Raw genomic sequence first — 18,175 nt, forward strand, 5'->3', positions numbered from 1 at the left:
CAGACAGAGGGTGTATACAGATGTACAATATGAGAAAAATTATGTGTTTTTGGAAGACTGAAGCATGCAAATTTATTCTAGTAGATGCCAAAAATGAGATTAAAAACACTGGAAATGAACATAATATGTACCCTTTACAGCAGGAAAAACCACAACAAATGACATATTAAAAAAAACAAGAACCATGCAAGATGCCACACAACTTCATTAAGAAATGCATTACAAAAACATTGCATGTATTTACTTAAAAATAACACAAAGACAATATATTTCATATTTTACTTTAACAACTTTATTGATTTTTGCTTATTCAAAATATGATGCCTGAAGCACATTCCAAAAAAGTTCAGAAAGGGGTAATGTAAGACTAAAAAGTTTATGAAATGATCACAAACACCTGTTTTGGAACACCACAGGTAAACAAGTAAACATCATGTTAACATGTCTGGGTATAAAAGGAGCATTCATGAAACGTTCAGCTGCCATTTTGCGAAAAACTAATTTAGCAAATAGTCCAACAGTTTAAGAAAAACATTTCTCAGCACATGATTGTAAGGAATTTAGGCATTTCACCAGCTACAGTCCATAACATTATTAAAAGACTCAGAGAATCCAGAAAAATCTCTGTGCATAAAGAGAAAGGCTGAAAACCACACTGAATGGCTGTGACCCTCAGATGGCACTGCATTAAAAACTGACATGGTTCTGTACTGAATATTAGCACATGGAGTTTGGGAATACTTCGTGAAACCTGTGTGAGTAAACACAGTTTGTCGGTGCATCTAAAAATGGAAGTTAAGACTCTACCATGCAAAGTGGAGGCCATATATCAACAATATCCTTCTGCACATATTAATACGCAATTATTGTTTATTTGAAAAATTTAACAAATTGAGGAAAATATATAGCACAATTTATATTTAATTTTCCTTCCAATTTGTTAAACTCAGCAAATACATAGAATTTGTGCACTAAAATTTGCAGAAAAAATGCCATATTTAACTTTGTTTTCTGTAGAGGATGTGTTCGCTTATTTTCACTTTGTATTCATACTTTTGCATTTGACCGTTTTTTAAATATAAATCTAAATATAAGTTCTCTGTGATTCTGCAGTAATTACACATTTTTCCAATGAAAAACCTACACTTGCATGCACAATTACATGCACATTTCCTTGATCATAACTCATTGGGTTGACACAGAAGGGGCGAGAGAGGGGGGGTGAGAGAAAGGGGGCGGGGGGGTTGAGAGAGAGAGACAGAGAGAGAGAGAAAGAGATCCTTATCATCTGACCCACTTCATACACTGTTCAGTTCAGACACTGCTAATACCCCGGCCCACCACACACGCATTACCAGGAAAGGCCTAAGAACACCCAGATCCTAATTACCTAAAGGGGGTCAGATGGTCTTTTAATCTAAAAACCGGGATGTATCATGACGTGGGCAGCATATGACATTAGCGTTGTCATATAAACCCATCCAAACCCTTGTGGAGAATAAATGAGAGAAGATTCAGCACAGAAACCAGGCCACAGTTTCATAAATCTTAGTACACCCAAACATGCCTGTGACTTGTTTACTGATTACTGCATTCAAAGCTGTACTGATAAAACTATGCAATGTGACACAAATTACATGTACGTGTAGTAAGATTAATGTTCTATGGCCTTTGATCATATGTAGAGTCTTACTTGTGTAAATGAGACCATATCAGGGGTATGACATAATCACGAAAACATCAACATCAAACATTGTGCATCAGTGCTGAAGTGCCTTTGGAAAAGACCTTCATTCATTTTCTTTTCATAGAGAAGGTGGGTCAGTGGAGCAATCAAGAAGAGTGCCATCATAGATCTCTCAGAGAATAAGCTGGCAGAATAATTCCATGCACAATCCGGATCTAGGGATTTTCTTCTGCAACTTATGTCACATGCTAAAAAGGCACTTTTGCTGTCTCCATAAAAGCGAGGGTCCCATATGAGCCCTGTGAGGTACACACTGAACTTACTTCATCTTTCTTATGAATCACTTCTGCTAGATCTTTCTTGAGGGAGCATCTTTGTTGTGACTCAAAAAAAAAGCAAAACAGAAATGGAGCACTCATCCAACTTCAGTCAGGCTGACACAATTCAACAGGGGTCAGTAAATGATGACATCATGCCAAGGATAGGCTACACCATCTTGGCTATCATTATCGGTTTGTTCTCGGTTTCTGGAGTCATCTTGAATGTGCTGGTGATCATCGTGACACTGAGACACAGACAGCTGCGTCAGCCGCTAAACTACGCTCTGGTCAATCTGGCAGTGGCAGATTTGGGCTGTGCTATGTTCGGGGGGCTGCCGACCATGGTCACCAACGCTATGGGCTACTTCAGTCTAGGAAGGCTGGGATGTGTTCTGGAGGGCTTCGCTGTTGCTTTCTTTGGTAAGTCTTGTTTTCGGCATGTGTCTGTTTTTACTGGTGACTACAGTCTGACCATTCTACTACTGACCTGCAAGCTAATGTTCCTGAGGACACCACACTGAGGGCCAGAGCACAGGCACAGCACAAAATGTGCCTTGATGTGTTTAAAATTTGTCTGAATTTACCGCTAGATTTACTAAGACTGCAGTTAATAATGCGAAGTGTGTGTAGCCCTGCCCACTGTGTACTGATAAAGACATAGCAGAGGTTATAAATGAAGTTCCTTTGCATAAAATCATTCTAGCTGGGCTCTTATTTTACTGTGAAACACTATAACGAACTGCTTGCTATGTTGCGGCACCATCATTTGCATCATTTTTGATCTCAGATTTATGTCTAATCCTGAAAGTTTTAACAATGTTATTCTGATGGCAAACGTGTTTTTGAGGCATGCATGTCCATCCAATTGTATCAGCTGCCATTGTTATTGGCAGGATGTATGATCAGCATGTTTAATATTAACTGTTAATGTTTTACATGGCCCTCCCTCAAATATACATTAGAGAGAGGTACATTTTGCATTTTACTGAGCATGTGGCCCATGAACTGCAGCCCGTGCACCAGTTTTTGTACAGTGGGCTCCAAAAGTGTGAGACTGCATTGAATATCTGGGATTTTTTCGTTTAAACTTAAAAATAAACAACAGAACATTTTGGAATTTTGAAAAAGTGAAAAGAAAGAAAAGTCATGGCAATTACAATAAAAAAAAACATTGTCACTGTGCCATAACTGCATGTCATTATGCAAATTTGTGACACTGACCATTTTGAGGCCTTAGTACAAAAATAAGGCATTATCTCTTCCAGTGAAGCACGTGTTTAGACGCCTCTCAGGAGCATTTTATCTACTTTTTTATGACCTAAGTTTGCTCATGAGCACTTGATATAGGTTTGCTTTTGTTCAAACTTGTGGAATCTGTGCCTGCTTGAGTGTATGCTGTCTTTAAAGCAAAATAAGGACATATCAAATGCTAAGAAATTCCAAAATTGATGTGGAAATTTCAAAGATTCTACTTTTCATTCTAATTGTCATGCTGACAATAGAATTTGTAATGAAAATCTTTCTGTAAAAGTAGAAAGGAATGCATAATAGAAGCTTTTATACTAGTGGTCTCAAACTTTTGGACCCCAGTGTATACAACATGCAGGTATATGCATCTGATTTGCACCTCAAACTAGTGCAAAAGCTCTAGATTGGGCCCTGAATGTCTAAGGCCAAGAAACATAAAAGAATGTGCGTAATCTAGCTGGTATGTGTCTACTGATTTAAACTGTGGCATGATTGATTCTTCTTTGCAAATCACAGTGAACGGTGCTGAGGCAGTGATCAAAACTTTAGGAACTAAAATGGCATCAATATGTTGATCCTAATGGCAACAACTTGGTGCAAGTCTCTGAATAAAAATGAATATCCATTTGAGTTTGACTCCTCTATAACAATGACCATCTCTTTTTTTCATCTACCAGGTATTGCTGGTTTATGCTCAGTTGCAGTTATCGCTATTGACCGCTACATGGTGGTATGCAGACCCATGGGCACAGTCATGTTCCAGACCAGGCACGCTGTGGCAGGTGTGGTCTTCTCCTGGGTGTGGTCCTTCGTGTGGAACACGCCACCGCTCTTCGGGTGGGGCAGTTACCAGCTGGAAGGTGTGATGACCTCCTGCGCCCCTGACTGGTACAGCAGAGATCCAGCCAACGTCTCGTACATCATGTGCTACTTTATGCTCTGTTTCGCGCTGCCTTTTTCCACCATCGTTTTCTCCTACTCGCGTCTGCTATGGACCCTACGACAGGTAGAGACCTGCAACCCAGAGGTCCTTTAGAGAAAAGCATAATTTCTAAATCAGTGTGGGGGGCGTGAAGGAGTGATTCTATGACTGACTGAAAAAGAAACTCAAATATTAAGAGCACAGTTCAGAGAGAAGGAGGTAAACTGGTGATTTCTGCAAGACTTGGTTTTGGCAAGCGAAATCATCTTAAACCTAGTCCGCATATCTAATATTTCTCATTTTGAGACTTTTAAGAGAATAAGAAGAAATAAAGAAGTTAACATATTGCTTTATTACGAATTTGTTCAGTGAAAGGAAACTGGAGGAAGAAAGAAAAGTTTACTTGGGTTAAATCAAGCTAAAGACTTCTGTTTCTATCCTAGGTAGCCAAGCTGCAAATGGCAGAAGGTGGAAGCACAGCCAAGGCTGAGATGCAGGTGGCACGTATGGTGGTTGTGATGGTCCTGGCCTTCTTACTAACATGGCTGCCCTATGCATCTTTTGCCCTTGCTGTGATCTTTGATCCCGACCTTTACATCAACCCTCTGATCGCCACGTTTCCCATGTATCTGGCCAAGAGCAGTACAGTCTTCAATCCCATCATATACATCTTCATGAACAGACAGGTGAGTGAAAGAGAAACAATCGTTAAAAGCACAACCAGCGGTTTTGACTTCGGAGAGTGATTTGCACCTGGAGAGTTTTGCTGTAGCTCAGATGTTGCACTTCGGAGCTTTAGCATTGTATTTTAGACCAAGGACGTGAAAAAGAGAGGAATAGTACCTTCTAGGCTGGTAGATGCTATGTGTGCTAGGAAAGAGTTTTTTTGACCTGTTACTTTTTTTTTTACTGTTAGGATACCTTTACTTCTCCTGCAGTCATTTTTTCATTGACATAACAATACATTTACAGTAGTATGGGGCTTAGGCTACTTCACACCTCTGTTGGCTGTTGCTAATAGGGGAGATTGAATCAGAATGTGTAAAAATACAATGACAAACACAATAGAGATAACTGTGAAGAAATCCATCCAAGAAAAAGTATACGCTGGATTTAGAGTAATGAAAATGAGTTACAGACATCAGTGAGTGCTACTAAATATGCTTTTCACTAATTAATAAGCTGAAAGGTGAAGATTCCAAACCAATTAGAAACCAGGGAGCTAGTCGTTTGTCTGGAGAATCAAAGTTGATTTCTTGTGCCTCTAGCCAGCCTGTAAAACAATGGACTGACACAGTGTTATCGCTGGACTGATGCCAAGATTAGGCCCAGCCTCTACATGACAAGTGACATGTGTGACAGACATGACCATGTAAGGATAAACAAAATTAGGCAGTGTAAACACAATCACAGCACATTCACACACAATACTGCATATAATAATGTATAAAACAGCACTAAACACATTGTACAACAATAGATTCCCTCAAAGGCATTCCACATTGAACGAGCGGCTGATAGGCTGATAAAAACATCTTGTTGAGGCAACTTTGTTTCTACAGTTATACCTTTATGTGGAATGCCTTTTGATCCATTTACTCAACTTCTGTAACTCATTTACAGGCTAACTTCCCTAAGTGACCTCGTTATCTGACCTGTGTTTAGTTCACAAAGACAGTCTAATCTAGGCAAGTTAATGGTGGTAGTGGCTTACGTGGTTGCTGAAAGATATATACATAATGCTTAAACATTACGTATGTAACTACATACATTGCAAGTTATGCAATAAATTACATTTACACTAAACTGTCACTGGGGGGGTGCTCCTGTTATCACTAGGGTGGTACTTTTAAGGGTATGTCTTCAGTACATTTAGTTGTATTGACTCCACACAGACTGTATGACTCCAGGATTTCATTGCTCTATCGCCAACAATGACTGCAGCACATAAGGGTCAATAATTATTAAAGTGATATTTAGTGTTACACCATGCTATGATGTTATGCTTTGGTCATATGGTTGGGTAAATAAAGGAAGTCCAGAAATCCTCATTTAGAATGTACAGGTAGTAAGAGTTGCAGACCTCAGCATGGGGTGGTCAATATCTTAAACTATTAAAATACATTGTTAAAAAGACAAAATATTGGATTTACTATAAAAAACAATCGCCTCATTCCAGATGTTTGACACATTGGGCCAAGGGCAGTGAAGCGGTATTGTTAACGATTCTAGTTTAAAATGAGTTTCTCCACTCCAGCGGACACAACCCAATGCACAGTACAATGAAAACCATGTAAAAACTCATAAACATTTTGCAAATTCAGAAAACAATTTGCTGTTGCTATTAGAAATTGTACAGTTTGACTGTGGACCTAATTCCCATTAAGATACAGTGATGTTAGTAATCTGTTCAAATAAAAGTTCATTTAATTTTACCAGGGAATGTTTAGAATCTGCATAGAAATTCAAAGTTAGAATGGCAAAGAGTGTCCTCTGGAGACATTTCTGTTAAATGTTCAATGTGTTTTCTGTATTTGTTGCATGTTTATGAAATGCGGCTTGTTTTTTTTTTTGTTTTGTGTTGTTTGTTTTTCATGCCTAAAGCTTTCTTTGCAAGGTAAAATTGTTCTCCAGAATGATGGAAAATGTGTTGTTTATACTTCCATATAGCATCAAAAAGAGTTATTATATAAAATTAGCAGGACTTTTGTGCTATAAAGAACCATTTTCAAAAGGTGCTATAGAAAATATAGAACACATTCTCCGTCAATCTAAAGAACCATGTAATTGTGTAAAGAACCATTTAAGCATGCAAATTATTTGAGTGTTATGTAGAACCATTGTCTTTACTAAAGAACCCTTTAAGAACCATTTTTTCATCTTATTGTAGCATCAGGAGTAGCAGGTTTTTTTATAATGAATAAATCCATATCTATACATTTTTGTAATGAATAAGATACTTTGTTGTTTCTTTTTTAAACATATATTATGTATTCGCACCAAATTCCGGTAAAAATGTCTTACCAGCTGAGCCTTTTAACATTTTAGAAAAGTAGACTCTGAGAAAACTGAGAGACCCTGAGTACAGTTAACGAATGCTCATGCACTGAGTATGTTCCACAACATTGAAATGACTCTCTCTCTCAGTTCAGGGACTGTGCTCTGCCGTATCTCTTCTGTGGAAGAAACCCATGGGTAGCCAAACCTGGAGACTCCGAGGTGGACACTGCGATAACTTCAATCAGCAAGAGCAACAAGGTGTCACCGTCATCACCATCCTCCACCACGCAGACTTCCAGCACGTAAACTCTCGACAGTAACAGGTCCACTCCTCCAGACTGAAACAAAATCCACTTACAATGTGACTTTTCCACCGCTCTTAAAAATATTTCAAGGTTATTCAATTCCACTCTTAATTAAGTTTATTAATGACTCCGCTGAATGCTTTGGTCCCTTGATAGCTTCGCTGGAATTTGGTGTGTCTAAATCCCTCAAAGAAGAAAGCTAATTTTGCACCCCTTGCTCAATCTTATCAGGAATTAGCATATAAAGCGCAGTTATGTTCCTCTGTTGTCTGTTTGTTTTGAAGAATAAAAAAATGTGTGTTCGACTTAAATTGCCTCTATTGTCTCTCAATAGACAAGAGAACGTAGCACAATCAAATAGCAACTCCCAGTCTAGAATCTTTTATGTTTAATTAGTGAAAGATTAAATGAAAGCTTGCTTGCTGGGACCAGGTTTGTGATGCATTTCTGCAGGGAGAGCCTCTTGGTTTGAAGTTCTACATTTTTTCACTGAAGGGCATGCAATCCTCCATATGTTCATAGTGAAAGATTTTCATAGTGCTATGATTGCTGTCAGATTTATGGTCAAGGAACTTAAGAATGTGTGTGTGTTTGCATGAGAGATAATTTGACTTTGTTCTTTCTCTGTGTCCAGAGACATGACATCCACAGACGTCCATACAGACTGTTCCCAAAGAGCAGTATGACAAGAATGAATCAAATGTGGCTGCTGCTGTAATGACCCAAGGGCTTCAGCAGCTTAGTGAATAGCAAATAGTGCTGCAGCACAGTGGGCCAAGAACACAGCCCATTAAATCACACGCAAAGTACAGATGAAACGAAAGAGAAGACTTCACTTTCCCCTTCTCTCTCCGTCTGAAAGTGACTCACTAGTGTCAAGACTAGCAAACTGCAAAGCATAATGCAAAGCAAAATGCAGCCATAACTTGTTTCCACGGTCGCATGCAAAAGTTTGAACAACATATACTGTTGTTTTTCTAAGTGAAATAAGTAAACACAACCTCTACATGGTACAAACTTAAATTTGGCATTATTCTGCAAATCTTTAGAGCACAATTATTGCTTATTTGCCTTTTTTTAGTTTAACATATTGGGAAAAGAATATAAAATGATATATAAAATGCACCATAACTTTTGCACAGGCCACATTTATGTTTTATTTTTTTCAGTATGTTAAATTCAGCAAACAAACAGTAATCGTTAAAATGTGCAGCGGTTTGTTCTCTGTAGAGGATATGTTAACTTACTTTCACTTGGCAAATCAACAAAATGTCATTTGACCAGGGGGTGAAATACTAATTTATGCCTTGGACACCCTGAATTTCTCAAAATTAAGCTAATAATCTTATGTTGATGATATGCTGTCCATTTGGGACAAATAAACACTCAAATACTAATCCAGGGAAAGGTCATAGTTTAGCTGCTCCTCCCACAATCTGCAGCGCTGGTCTGCCTCAGGGTGGTGCTGTAGCAAATTGGTTCACCCAGTTGGTCCTTCATAGCCTAGCAACTGTAACTATGCCCATGATCCTTCTGAAAAACTTTACAGCATGTCGTAGCATATTTGTAAATCTGAAAGCTCGCCAAAATTCCCAAGAGACTGGAGGTAAGAGTGAATTTTTACTCATTTCTCAAACTGAAGACAGAAGAGATGTGTAATATCTCATTTAATGCTTAGAAGAGAGCATGACCAAACTAGAAAAGAGGATTTCCAGGTGTCTTATTGCGATTGAAGCATTATGGTGAGTGATTTAGCAGCCAGCCAACGATGGAGTAGCCAGCCAACATTGGACACGGGGGGTATTTTGCACACTGACTGTACATAAAAGTGTACCCCAGCATGTTTCAACCTCAAGCCTACCTGCCGCATCTGTTATGCATTGCCGATAACGATAGACAATAATAGTATTTCCCTGTACTTAAGATAAAAACGCCTTTGTAATAGAAATAAACAAGCAGTTCCTGAATGTCACCTGTAAGTGTTTCTAAGAAATACTCAAAGAATTCACAAAATTTTTGGTAATATTATCAGTGTGGTGTGGGTGGAGTCTTCACAGGTTTCTGACTGTGTGCATGCATATCAGAAAACTTCACGGAAAGCAAAACCAGGACTGAATTTTACTGCAGTTGAAAAATTTTACTAACACATTAATTCTAAGACCTGTATTATTAGAGTGCAATGTCAGCAACTGACCAGGGAATTTTGATTTGATATTTCAGCTCTTTTCTAAGTATAATGAACATTCAACATCTATAGTAACTGACAACATATTACAGATGCTGCAGATAGACATTGGGATGAACGTTGGAAAAATTTCCTTAATGGAGAGCAGTGCTGATCATTCTTTTCTGCCAACACTACAGATATGATCTAATTATGTACAAAGGTCTATTGGAAGCAGGCCGCAATTTAATGTTAAGGTACCAACCCTCAGGAAAAATTAACAAAAGAACTAGAATAGGTGCTTTTAGAATGCAGACACTAGGAGTTTATTATTAGCAAGTCTTAAGATTTACTACTGAATAAACGAGTCTGGGGTTCAAAGAGTTAATAAAAGGTTTTTAGTGGGTAAAAATGTAGGGTGACACTCCAGTAAAGGGGACACAATAATGCTATTGTATTGTAAGCTTTAACGCTATTGTATTGTAAGCCTTAAAATCCAGATTCTGTGATCTACCCTTTACTATGGTGTATTAAGCATTTCCAGAGCACATTTACTTGTGTATTGCACATCATTATCTTTTGCACAGTATTTTAGGTGTTCATTATTATGCCCTTATTAAGCTTTATCCAGCCAATAGAAGGTTACTAACTTATCAAGCCAATAATTAACTGGCTGATAATTGTTACACTATTAAGCAATAACTTCAAAGCATTTTAATTTTTGTGTTTTATAGCATAAAGGTGACCACTTCTGGTTTACAGTGCACTTCATATTATCAGTACATAAAGGCTATGATTACATAGCTGTGTCCTCATGGTGAAAAAAAAGAATACAGATATAAAAGAGGCCTTGCACTTGACTGGTTTCTAGAATGTCTTTATCTCAAGACTGACACTATTCATTTTTGGTGTTGAGGCTTAAGTACTCTTCATAATCAACAAATAAAATGCTCTGGGAAAATCCTACATTCACACTTGTTAATGCTTAATAAAGTTTTAATAGTAGTTGCCAGCTTTTGGATTGGTATAATTTAATAAGGACATAATAATGGACAAAAGATTATGATGTATAATACACAAAATAGATGTGCTCTGTAAAATGCTTAATTTACTTTAGTTATTGCTTAATATACTTACTAATGAGCAGTCTGTTATTTCCCAACTGCTGGCTTGTTAAGGCTTAATAAGGGCATTACAAGAGCATTATAATGTCCCCTTCTATTGAAATGTCTTTTTCATATGACTAGTATATGCAGGCTATGATTTCACTTTAAAGTTCTGTCTTTCTAATGTAGCATGGTGGCTTGCTTAAAAAATTGCATATTACACTACACTAATTCCAATAGTTCTTAGTCTGATAGAAGACAATGTTTAAGAAGAATAACATGAGATAATAATTTAAACATTCACTTAATGTTTATTTTGTGCATTGTCAAATTCATGACCACAGGCAAATGAGGGAAAAAAGCTCAAACTCAAACTGCGTGGTGGATCTTCAGCAAGTCCATGTAAGGAAACATTTTACAGAATTACTTTAATGAGAGACACTGATACATAGTTTCATTACAACTTGAGATTTAGCACATTGGACAGACACAAAGCGACAGCATGTCGGCTGGTGATGTCTTTTAGTGTGAGCAGCAAAAGAGATTACAGCCTTAACCACATTAGAGCATTTAGCCAGAGTCTGACTAAAGCTGGCAGTATGCTTCAAATGCAAAACATTCATACGGTAGGATGTGCATCATCTGCTAAACAGCTTGAGTTGTGTTCCAAATGTTAGGTTGCAGTCCAGGTGGGCTGAGTTTCTAGACCCCGTCATCAAAGGCTGTCTTAATCAGAACGATCCTTCTAATACAGACAATAACTGCAGAACATTCCAAGTGAAACTGTATACATAAATATATAATTAGCATTAATGTTTTGCTTGCTAGCTCATCAGTTACATCGACAATATTTTCCCCATTAAATTTTGTGCACTTTTCTGGTGATATGACAAAGCGGCCTTGTGAAACCATTCCATTTACATTATGTAATGCAAACAAGGAGCCTACCTAGGACAGTCCTACCGAGGATCCTCTATTGTTTAGCTTTTTGAAGCTCTAACAATTGCTTTGTTTGTTCTGAGACCTCCCCCTGACTGTGATTGATCCGTATGGTTGCCTGAGTCACTGCAAATGCCAAGTCAGTTGAACATTTTCTGGATCCGGATCTTAAGAAATTCAGGTAAACCTTTTCTTTCGAAGGTCTGTGGGAGTGAGGCTACACTCAAGATAGTCTTATGGGCCTCCTCAAAAAGTTCCCTGCCGATCTCCTTCTTTACTCTGTCTCTCCATGCGCTCAGAGCAGGCCTGCCCTCAAACACATCCAAGCCTGTTCCAACCGGCTGAAATAAGCACACACAAAAATGTGTCAAAGTTCTTTTTGGGTGAGATAATAAACAGCAGTGATAGATAACATTTGATGCTACTTCTGGTAAACACTCAAAGATTGCATCTTTTACCTGCATGATCTCCACTATAGCTACCAGATCGGCCAGTGATATCTTCTCTCCGACTACAAAAGGCCTGTCTTGTAGAAACTTCTCCTCAAAGAGCTTAAGGCTCATATTCAGGTCTTCCACTGCAGAGTCCATCTTCTCTTTCGGCACAGGAGCCCCAGTGACAGCAGGCAGAACTCCCTACGAGAAATCTCCATCAAAAATCCAAACTCAAACAGCATTAAATAGCACATAGCATGGAAAACTGAACTTACTCAATTTTTTGAGGTAAAAATATTGATGTAGTATATCACTGTTGTCTGAAAAAAACCTTGTATCTCTAAAATGGTAACTTTACAGGAAAAGGAAACAACCTACTTTACTTTTAATGTAAGTCTATGGAAACAGATTTTTCCCAAGTCATTTTGGGCTGTTTCTTTTGGTCCATTCATCATGAAATTTACACACAATGTAAAGGCCAACAGGTATTTTCAAATTATGTCGAAAAATGAAAAATGACATGGAGATATGAGGTTTTCTTCCGACAGCAGTGATATATGAACATTCTTTCAAAATGTACCATTTACTCCCCTGTCAGAGAAAATGGACACCATTGTCCTAAGGTCCACCAGTGTGGCTTAATTAAGTTTTAAAGGTATACTACAAGGTTACTACTTTCCCAGAAAAAAGGGGACATTAACCTTTGTCATATATAACCTTTGTCATAACATAAAGTTTTAAAATAGACAAGTAAAATAAAAAACCTGGAATCGAGACTGGGTGTATAGAGTCAACGGTACTGAAGGTACTGAAGATGTACCTTTGAGGGGACCATCCCAGTGGTGTGAGGGGCACCACCCCAGTAACAGTTTAGCACCTTTTTTCTGAGGGAGAGTGAATATGGAACCTAATCTGCAAAAACACCCTGTTTTGAATTCACAAAAAAACATTTGTCTACAGCAGTTTAGGCCCACCCATCACATTGAAGTTATAAGGAGTGTTTCAGCCCAGACTGCTTTCTGAATAAGACACAATACAGGGCAGCCAATCAGAACAGAAATCATTTACATATATCAGTTTTAAAAAGTAGGGAAGAACGTAAGGAAGCATTTACTTGACCTGGAGGTCTACCACCTCTCACAGTTTAGCTTTGACCTTAATATATCACATCTGATCCAGGTAATGAAGGTCTTCAGGGGCATCTGAATTTTAGAGACAGGTGTTTTTGATCTGAACTCTCCAGGGTTGTAGATCTCCAGGAGCAGCATTTGGCACCCCTGACTTACTATATTACAAAACTTTATCATGCTTAATACTTATATAATACGTACTTAACATACTATGTTATAATATGTCTTATATTCTGTGTGGCCCAAATCCAGTCAATGAGTTTTGATCTATCTATATGATAGAAAAACTACCATGTGTAGTTTTGGTAGTTTGTACTTATGGTTGGCTGTAAACTTCTTTGCTAATGACATATTACATTCACTAAATACAGCAAGCTATGAGTATATGTTTTCTACTTGTGAGCAGCTAAAGCTGCATATTGTGTACTGACAATGTATTAATCTTGTAGATAGTCCAATTTCAGCACAACACACAACTCATTTTCTTAGGTATCAGTCATAAACGTAACAGACAATTTTATGGGAGAAAACATATTCTGTCCTGATAGTACTTTAGTTGACATAAGGAAGGAGGGAAGTTCAGTCAAAAAGCATTGAGTAACCTAGTAAATAAGTAAGCAAATCAATAAGTGGGGAAGAAGGTCAATGCCTGACTGTTTGAGTTGCATAATGAGTTTTTGTGTAACTTCTATCAGTACATGTCCAACATAGACAGCTCTAGGGGAAAGATTCTTGGGGCTTTAGGCAAAAGACAGGAACAGGGCACTGAAAAAATGCTGCTGCAAAAACTAAAAAAACTAAAATCTTTAAATAATAAAATTAAATCTAGTCAACATACATAATATTTCTTGTTTTGACAATTGTAAAAATATTATAATATTATTTAACTAATTGCTTTAAGAAATTTTTTGTGAGGTACTTGGATAACTTTGTTTGATTTTTCCTCTCAACACTTAACAAAGCATTCACTCCATAATGTAGATTAATGCTTAACTGCACTTCGTCTTCAAACTGCTGTGTCATCATATAAAAACACTGGGTAGTCCATTACAACCATGACCAGGGGGTGGGGCTGAATTGAAATTACTCTGAAAATGATCACTACAATCACAAATTACAGCTTTTTTATAATGTATATATATTTTAGAAGAGGTTTTTAAACATCAACGCGTACAGTACATCTAATTTTGGCTCATGGGGGCTCTAAGCGATTGCCTACCTTTTCCTAGTGCAAAGACCGACTCTGAATGGCTCTTACCCTGAACCAAAAGACCTTTGATCCATGGGTCCTCATGTTAGTATGCTGCCAAGAAAGGTACTCATCAACCCGGGCACGCTTCTGCAGGTCAACTGGATACCAGTGGTCTGGAGTGGAATATTTCCCCACCAGGTACTGCAGGATTGCTGTGCTACAATATAGCATTAAATTATGTTAAAAATTATTAAACTAATTCCAGAAAATGAAAAAGCATTTAAGACTAAATGAACTGAATGCACGGAGAAGGCTACTGCCTCATTGTTTCATGATATTTGACAACATTTTTTGTGTCCTGAAGAAGGCCTTGATTAGGCTGCAATTTTTATATGCATTGCCATGTGTTAATAAAGGCTTTTTAGATTTTTCTTGAGACAGTATTCCCACTTCTCCATTTTTGACTGAGATAATCATTGAGATTATTTTCATCATTGACTTGCTTATTTAATATTATTGCAACTTTGCAGCGTAAACATGTAGTAAACTTAATACATTTTTATTATGTTTTATTTTCAGTCAAGGCCCTTAAAAATAATCTGGATGATAAATGACACTAATTACTACTTAAAAATGCTGTTTGCATGACAATTCAAGCTCTGAGTTGTGGAAGCTCCAAGTTTACAGAGATGAAAGATATTACCCTAACAAGGACACAGTTGGCTTACAATTGTCCTCTGCGACTGTCCTAAATCATTAAAAAAGTTCACCTCTTCTGGATAAAAGACCCCTTAATTCAAGTACCACTGATCAGGCTGTGAATCTGAAGGAAAGCTGTGAAACTAGGACCTAAGAGCATTATGAGGAAATGGGACATAGAAAATAGGAAAGGCTACAATATAAGCAAAACAGCTGTTTGGATATCCCTGTGAGCACTGTTGGATCAATTGTAAGGAAGCTGCATCATACCACCTAGGCACTGTCTACTCAAGGCCATCCCTGAAAATTTAGCATGACAGCAAGAAGAAGATTCCTCACTTTAAAGAAGTTCAGTGGCAGTGACTGGAATGAAGTCACATCGGTCAACGATATCAAGAGCTCTGTAAATAACTGGCTTGTATGAAACGGTGGCTAGAAAGAAGCCATTACTGAAGAAAAAACACATTAAAGCTCATCTGGAGTTTGCCAGAAAGCATTAGTGACCCAGCTAAAATGTAAAATTTTGGGCTAAAGTTTAAAATGCTGTGTGTGGTGCAAACCTAACACTGTCCATTCTTTAACAAACACCATCCCAACAGTGAAGCATGGGGGTGGCAGCATCCTGTTGTGGGGATGGGAGATACTGCAAGACAACCTGCTTCAGTCTTCTAAAAAGTAAAGCTTGGAAGAAACTTCACCTTCCAGTGGGACAGTGATCCCAAGCACAAGGGCAAAGCAACACAGGAGTGGTTGAATCACAAAAGGGTTATTGTCATCTTTCCAACCTGAACAACCTGCAGCAAATCTGCCTGGAAGAATAAGTGAAATTCACTCCTAAACAGTGGGCAAAGCTACCCCAACAGACATAAAGCTGTTACTGTAGTAAAAGGTGGCTCTACCAAGTGCTTGTCTGAAGGGGTTGAATAGGGGTTGAAATATTTAATACTTACAGTTTTTATTTATTTATTTTTTAATCTGCTGACAAATACTGAATTTACCTGAAAACTGACTTTAAGAACATAACTCTTTGCAGCAGAAATACTGGCTGAAACAATCTATGTCATTTGTTATCAAGACAATGGATGATTTTGAATCTGACTTTTGAGGGGGTTGAACACTTTTGCAAGGCCCTGAGTTTTGTATACCTGTGTTGTGGGTCTGTTATTTGTTTTTTATGATGATATGTAGCATGTACTAAACCTACTGTAGTCAGTTTGATTAGATTGGCCTTTAATTACCTTCAAAAATGGTACATACATTCTAATTTTCCATTTAAATTCCCATTATTTGTTTCCCTGTTAACGTTTTAACAGAAATTCCATTAATGTGTGATTGTAAAAGAAATCTGAAAATTCACTTTTCAGACACTCACCTCTCTGTAAGGATAAAAGCTCCATCTTTGAGGACAGGCACTTTCCTTACCACACTGATCTTTCCAAACTCTTCTCCGAAATGTTCACCTGATAGACAAAGTGAAATCATTAGATTTCAATACATCATCAATACCCATAGAAATATAGAAGCTGTACTCTCTAAGCTATAGCAACAAACTTGTAGACTTGAAAAAGGAGGGAAATGATGAATACACCACTGTACATGTAAACTATTATTAACAGTCAAAAAAAAATGCTACTACAACTTTCAGTGCACAAAATCCAAGAGGCAACATGTAACTACATCACATTATGACTGAAAAGTAATAATTCAATGATTTTTCTACCTGCAGAGAGATCCACCTCTTTGTATTCAAACGGAATGTTTGCTAGCTTGGCAAATATGTAGACAGAGCGACAAGGCTGAGAGTGCAGGTCAAGATACAACTCAAGTGCCATTATAATGTAGGTCACCACGTCCAGCAAAATACTATAGAGTTTCACATGAAGTCAGTATATTTATGCAGAAAACTCCGCCCCCTCCACCACCCCCAGGAGAATGCTCTTAGGCCAAGTTAATATGTTCTGGCTGTACTTTGTCATAGGCTAAGTGATCATGAATAAAGACAACAGAACAAACTGAGAATAACACACATCTAGCTCTAGATGCATCTGTTAGACAGTGTTTGTCTTGTGTACTAATGCTGTGATTGACTGGAGCTTGTGTTCCTGAATTTTCCACAAAAGAAAACATGACCTCAACTGGAAATGATATTTGCATTAGATCAGTCAACACATAGACAGAGTAAATGGTTAAATGTATCACACTGACCAGGAGGTTCACTGTTTTGAGAAGGTAAATAAATTGTGAATGTTAAAATCATATCACTGACATTAGCTGGCTAGCTTATTGATAATGCTCATTTCAGTTTTGGGTTTTTTATGCGCAGATGTAAGAGAAAAAGTATCCAAAAGATGAAAAAAAGTATATTTTTTTCCTACAACAGGCCCACAGCAGTCTTTTGCTATTTAAGCACTGACAGCCCCCTTTTGATGATGTATCTTGAAGGTGGGTTGGATGCTTTTCCAGTGTCTGCATTTATTACCATCTACATCAGTGGCTACACTAACATTCAGGATTTCTTTGCTGCTGTGGAGGGATTACCAATGGTTGTATGACATATTTGCATAATGCATGCTGGGTATTGTAGTGAGAGAACGGTGCTTGATAAAGACACAAAATGGACATAAAATCACAATTTCTGTCCAACTGATGAGAATGAGGAATGCAATGTTGTGCTACACAATATTACATAACGTATTAAATGCTAGGCCAGAATGCCTTTTTAATTATCTTTATCTAGATTGTTTTAGGTTTATTAAGCAAACTCACCCTACTAACAGGTGAATTTCTCTCATATCCCTATGGAGTAGTAAACCAGTAATATGGTGTATCCGAATGGCCTCTCGTTCTCTAATAACTCTGCCATTGCAACATGGTGTACACAACCAGTGTTTGAACTCTGGCTGCTGACAGGCTGGCTGTAGTACTAACCGCTGAGTTATCTAAGCAGTAGGACTCAAGGATGTCCGAAGCTTCATTTAGAACACAACCACATGACTGCTTTTGGAGACTGATTCAAAATCAGCAAATTG

The 18,175-nt window shown here is 37.8% G+C and overlaps 2 protein-coding genes across 2 annotated transcripts; one reads left to right on the top strand and one right to left on the bottom strand.

The window, feature by feature from the left end:
• The first annotated feature begins 2,093 nt into the window (after positions 1-2,093).
• Positions 2,094-7,560, top strand: parapinopsina (parapinopsin a). The gene is made up of 4 exons (XM_036578677.1): positions 2,094-2,427; positions 3,933-4,261; positions 4,621-4,863; positions 7,325-7,560. Exons 1-4 carry the CDS (start codon positions 2,094-2,096, stop codon positions 7,481-7,483), a joined length of 1,065 nt encoding a protein of 354 aa, XP_036434570.1. The 3' UTR covers positions 7,484-7,560.
• Positions 7,561-11,260: 3,700 nt separating this feature from the next.
• On the bottom strand, positions 11,261-17,071 carry gstt1a (glutathione S-transferase theta 1a). The gene is made up of 5 exons (XM_036578678.1): positions 16,867-17,071; positions 16,519-16,606; positions 14,514-14,664; positions 12,150-12,326; positions 11,261-12,032 (listed from the first exon to the last, which is right to left on the bottom strand). The coding sequence occupies exons 1-5, from the start codon at positions 16,976-16,978 to the stop codon at positions 11,832-11,834; spliced, it is 729 nt and encodes a 242-aa protein (XP_036434571.1). The 5' UTR covers positions 16,979-17,071; the 3' UTR covers positions 11,261-11,831.
• Between the last annotated feature and the right edge of the window lie 1,104 nt (positions 17,072-18,175).

This window comes from Colossoma macropomum, unplaced genomic scaffold, assembly GCF_904425465.1.
Source record: "Colossoma macropomum unplaced genomic scaffold, Colossoma_macropomum, whole genome shotgun sequence".
In the NCBI taxonomy this organism is placed as follows: domain Eukaryota; kingdom Metazoa; phylum Chordata; class Actinopteri; order Characiformes; family Serrasalmidae; genus Colossoma; species Colossoma macropomum.

Bases quoted from the DNA above. Each gene is read 5' to 3' on its own strand.
- parapinopsina (XM_036578677.1), top strand. From the start codon at position 2,094: ATGGAGCACTCATCCAACTTCAGTCAGGCTGACACAATTCAACAGGGG. The intron at 2,428-3,932 runs GTAAGTCTTGTT...TTCATCTACCAG, and splicing joins CTTCGCTGTTGCTTTCTTTG to GTATTGCTGGTTTATGCTCA. The intron at 4,864-7,324 runs GTGAGTGAAAGA...TCTCTCTCTCAG, and splicing joins ACATCTTCATGAACAGACAG to TTCAGGGACTGTGCTCTGCC.
- gstt1a (XM_036578678.1), bottom strand. From the start codon at position 16,978: ATGGCACTTGAGTTGTATCTTGACCTGCACTCTCAGCCTTGTCGCTCT. The intron at 14,665-16,518 runs GTGAGTGTCTGA...GCTATATTGTAG, and splicing joins GCTTTTATCCTTACAGAGAG to CACAGCAATCCTGCAGTACC. The intron at 12,327-14,513 runs GTAAGAGCCATT...GATTTCTCGTAG, and splicing joins CAAAGGTCTTTTGGTTCAGG to GGAGTTCTGCCTGCTGTCAC.